General features: G+C 41.1%; 1 protein-coding gene across 2 annotated transcripts; it reads right to left on the bottom strand.

The window, feature by feature from the left end:
• Positions 1–307: 307 nt before the first annotated feature.
• On the bottom strand, positions 308–4690 carry LOC122000646 (growth-regulating factor 5-like). Of its 2 annotated transcripts, XM_042555036.1 has the most exons (5): positions 4228–4690; positions 3639–3797; positions 2829–3198; positions 600–1033; positions 308–518 (listed from the first exon to the last, which is right to left on the bottom strand). In XM_042555036.1, the coding sequence occupies exons 1-5, from the start codon at positions 4502–4504 to the stop codon at positions 511–513; spliced, it is 1248 nt and encodes a 415-aa protein (XP_042410970.1). In that variant the 5' UTR covers positions 4505–4690; the 3' UTR covers positions 308–510. The 2 variants fall into 2 exon arrangements, with proteins under 2 accessions (XP_042410970.1, XP_042410971.1); XM_042555037.1 differs by lacking the exon at positions 3639–3797.
• Between the last annotated feature and the right edge of the window lie 332 nt (positions 4691–5022).

Genomic DNA, 5022 nt, shown 5'->3' on the forward strand with positions numbered 1-5022 from the left:
GTCACACCCCTCCCTAAAGCCTCTTCCTTCTGTATAAATAGAACCCTCCAGATTGGAATCAAATCACTCAACTTAATCTTCTCTTCCTCAAGTATTTACTCACTCATCTTGTGCATTCAAGAGTCCAAGAAGCCTACGAGAAGGTTCGCTGGTCTCGGAAGTCGGAGTGCTACGATTCCGAGACGATTGTCGTCGTTGTATCTTGGAAACGAATTGCAACAATCCGTTAAGCACCGTAGCGGAGCAATATCGTTTACGGAGATAGTGTCGAACACTAACCTCGACGATCAGTTTGCATACTCCGGAATTTACCGGAACCAACAAAAAACTCATACATAACAAGCTTGCAAGTGAGACATCTGTGTCTTTAACCAGATAGACAACTTCCTGTATGCAGTTCCTATGCGATATTAATGAGTTCCCAGCACAATTGTAGTTCACCTTGAGACCTTTCTGAAAGCAAGTTGTTGGTGGATTCAGTGAAGATAACAAGGATTTAGGATTCCAGTCTCAGTCTTCTGCGGAAATAAAATTTAAGAATAAGATGGTGATCTCAGAAATTTTAGAGCTACATGGTTCCGAGACGAGATGATACTCACCGTTCGGTGACCTGGAAGAGGTGTTGGTGAAGCCTGGTGAGGCCATGGGGAGCGAAATGGAAAGCTGGGTTGTGGAAAATGAGGTTGGGTGGTGGTTCGATCTGTCTTCCTCAAGGTCTGACCATGATTCTCTTGCGTTGGGCCATTCGTCGAAAAAAGGTCGGAGGAACTGAGTGTCGTGTTTCGTGGGCTCTGTCAAACTGAAATCCCTTCCAAATGATTTGCGAAGAGTAACCTGCCCAAGTTCTCTTGCCGACTGAAGTTGAGCATTTGCATTCTGCAGAGTGGAGGAATCTTGGAATTTTGACGGCGGAAATATAGATGCCGGTGTCGAAAGGCGCCAGGAGTTATCTACCGCAAGGTGCCTTTCACTTCCAGGAGTTTCAGAAAAGAAACTATGCTCATCCACCTCAGCTTTAAATCCAGTGAAATACCTGCAGAATTCAGGCCATTACACACCATTTCAAATTTCCAACAATAGGACTATAAATCTTTCACAAAACTTAAAGACAGATGCACCAGATAAATAAAAGACAATGAAAATCCTATCAAACTTAAATATTCATCAAGTACATAAAAAGCCAAACATTGGAAGGAGCTTTGCGAAGAAATAACAAATGCACAACATAGCAATCAATTGTCTCTATTAAGAAAATGAAAACAGATGCATAAGCTCTATATGGATAAGAAAAGAACCTTTTGTTGTTGCTAATCAATTTACTGAGTAAAGCTAGCACTTACAAGAGCATAGCAACCTTCATACAAGCAGATGATGCAAGAAAGTTAAGTGAAAGATGCTATAAGAAAAAAGACTTCTTAAACTTCACATGATTAGAATACTAACTCAAATTATCTAAGTATGGAACTTCAATGACTGTAACGGAGATCAATCATTAGAAATCAGTGGAAAGTTCGGAATAGGACAAACATCAAAGCCGTAACATTAGGAAACAATAATAACTCTGGCAAGTATTTCTTTAGAGAACCGCTTATGAAAATGAGCTACTAAAATAAGGAATCTATTAACACACCAGACTCGGGTCAAGAGACAAAATCAAACATAGAAAAACAGTCTTGGCAAAGTATTAACTTAAGAGAAAATAAACAACCACACCCGGTAATCTATATCCATCCATAACCTAAGCTTTGTGCTTGTTGTACTTGTAGAAGAATTTGAATTTTGTGCATTCTCGATGGACCTAACAAAAAAGTGCATAGCGCCTGAAGCGCATCTTCAAATTAAACCATGCTTTCTTTTACATGTACAGTTCTAGCTTTTTAACCTATTCGATGAAATTGCACTGCTCTGCTCTGCTACTTCAGTCCTTGGTGAGTAAAAGGGAGGCTTTCTTCTTGATTCAGAGCTCATCGATGTGATATAAATAGAAACAGATCTTGTTTTCAGCTTCTGACTGAACTACAAGAAAACACAGTTCCTAGATCCTGCTACCTCTCAAAAGATAAAGGTAAAAAATAAAAGCAACCAGAGTTGGTAATTTGTATGATCTAGAACAAACGTTGCAGCCCAAATTTCAAAACCCTAGTTTAGGGTTATCTAATATTGAATTTAACATAGTGTTAATGGGATTCGAACTGATAAAAAGGAGGATAGAAATTTCTTCAATGTGGGTAAGTTAAGAAGACACTGAGATGTGTGTGAAAACTGTGGGACACAAAATCACTTGTGTAAAAGAGGATTTTTTTTTCTTAGGGAGAACTCTGATGTTCTCTGAATAAAGGGCACATCTAGGACATACTAAGCATTAAATTGGCAACTAATCTTTTCTCTGAACATGCACAACCCCCACAAAGGTTGTGCTAGAAAGAACAAGAATATTCTCTGAAGCTTCCATCAGTTCAAGAGAGAAAAGCTTCCAGTTCTTGCAGAGCCAACAACAGAAAGATTGCTTTTGTTCAGTATACATTTTGATCAACATGGTCACAAATGGAAGGTATCATCCAAATTCATTGGTGAAGTTGTCAATACATTTATGTGGAATTTTGTAAACAAAGTTTATAGCAGAATGGAACCATGTACTGCCAACAAATCCAAGATAAAACTTACCGAGCAACTGAACTAAAAATGAGCCTATCAAAAGCAGCAAGCCAACCTTACTCAAGCATGAGAGAATTGTTATATCATCTAGCAAGCATAATTTACCACCTCAACACTCTCATAGTGTAAAGGCAGATAACTATTTCAAAGTCAAAATGCAACTCAACATGTACCTATTGCCCAGGGTGGAGGTGTCCAAGGGTAGCTGAGATACATTGGGGACACTGAGGCATGGACTACTACTATTGCTAGGACCAGCAGTTGAATGCAGGGCAATATTCTGGAAATTTCTAACTCCGCTGCTGCTGGCATTGTTACCGCAGGGAGAATGGGATGTGGAGGTCGACGAGGTTGTCTGTGTTGAGGACACAGTTTGTGATTCCACAGGCTTTCTTGAACGGTTACGGCCACGGTGCATGTGGCGCTCACAATACTTGGAGCCAGGGTATGCATCCTTGGAGCAGCGCCACTTCTTTCCATCGGTCCGGCGACAACGCCCTGGTTCTGGATCTGGACTCTTCCCGTAGTAGGAATAGTAGCTCACTGAATTCAAAAGAGTAACTTTATAGAATAAGTTGCACTTGTAGTGGGAGAAGAAACAATAACGAAAAGTGATTTCTATATTATAATTGGCAGGTTGAACTGAGGCAAGATTCCACCTTAAAATATTCAGACCCAGTAGTTTGTTACTGACCAAAATGCCCAAGCAATTGGAAAGGAACCAAAACTTGCCAAAGTCTATAAAAAGGATCACAGAAACTAAACCAAGTATATCTGGAAATCATCTATGTGAGAAGGTATAAAGAACAACTGATCTTATATAATAAATGAGCAGTAACAAGAGATTGGAGATTAAATAGTATTGAGAAATAACAATGCATAATAACCCCTAACATTACAAATACTAGAGTTTCCGAGAAAATAATAAAACAAAAAAAAGATAATCCTAGTTAACCTCATTGACTATCTCTGGGGTGACTGACCCGGCCCTACGGAAGTTTCCCACCGGTCACCAGGGTAAATCGGGAAGCGCACGTGGCGACCAGCCCAGAAGCCCAGCATCCTTTGGTTGAGGAAAAATTCCTTCAAATACGCCGTAACTAGGGTTTGAACTGTGGGTGCCTGGGTTCCTGCAAATACGCCTGGGTGACAACAAGAAAGTCATCTTCGTTGCCCCAACAGAAAAATGGTGTCCTAGCTTTGGCTTAATTAACTCAGAAAATTGAAATGTAGCAGTTTTAAAGTATAAGAAGCTTCAATATAAAAAGAGCACAGTAAACAATGAATCAGAACCCAAAGACTTACAGGAAACTATCAACATCAAAAATACCAACACCAGGGAAGGCATATATACGAATATGTTCGCAACTTTTATGCGAATAAAACTAAGCGAACTTGAAAGCGATTGCTCAAAGCATCTCATCAATTGAGAGGTAAAACGATTATCAATCTAGGGCCAAGAGACAAACAAAAGATCCACTTTCGAATCAACGCTCGGATCAAAAAATTAAACTTCAACAAATGGCATTCCTAAAGAGAAAGAAAAATAAAAGATTGGCACCGATCTCTTACTCGAAGACTGAAAATATCGTCCAGCCAAGGCCTCGTAGCTCCTCCGTATGGGAACGATGAGCTCCGGCGGCACGGGCACTCCTGCTATTAGATACTTCAAGATCAGTGCCTGGTGCTCCAGCTCTTGCCACTGCGCCGCCGTGAAAGGCGGACGGCCTCCTACCACCGCACAGAAGCTGTTCATCTGCTCCTCGAGCACAGCACAGGCCCAGAGGAAGTCGAGAAACAGACCGATTAAAGAAGCAAGAGGAAGAGGACGAAGCCCCCTTGAGTTCATTCATAGCTAATGGCGGAGCGAGCCACCTCGTCCTCACCCGGCGGCGAGTGGACCATGTAAAGCTTCGCCATCTGGGATCAGGGACGAGGAAAGCCTCGAAAGGTGCGGTGGAGAGAGAGAGAGAGAGAGAGAGAGGACGGTGGCAGTGATTTCTACTGTACTCAGATGGGAGAGCGGGCCGGGGGTGAAGCCTGTAAATTGACGAACTACAAGGGGCAAAATGAACTTAATCCAAACCTGGGCCGTACTACATCATTCAAATTGGGACGCTCTCTTTGGGCTGAAAAGGCCGGACCGCTTTTAGCTAAAAAAATAAAAATATTTTCAAAATAAAAAATAATCTTTTAGTATTTTTTAAAAATAAAGTTATTCTTGGAATAATAACTGACCATTAGTTGCAAAAGGCGAATACGCTATACAGAGGAGGTAAATCATGGATGACTACTAGCCTGTAGAATAGTGACTAGCACATAAGGGAGGCATTTATCTTGACTTTGTCAAGATTCGAACTTCAGACC

This window comes from Zingiber officinale, chromosome 7A, assembly GCF_018446385.1.
Source record: "Zingiber officinale cultivar Zhangliang chromosome 7A, Zo_v1.1, whole genome shotgun sequence".
Lineage (NCBI taxonomy): Eukaryota > Viridiplantae > Streptophyta > Magnoliopsida > Zingiberales > Zingiberaceae > Zingiber > Zingiber officinale.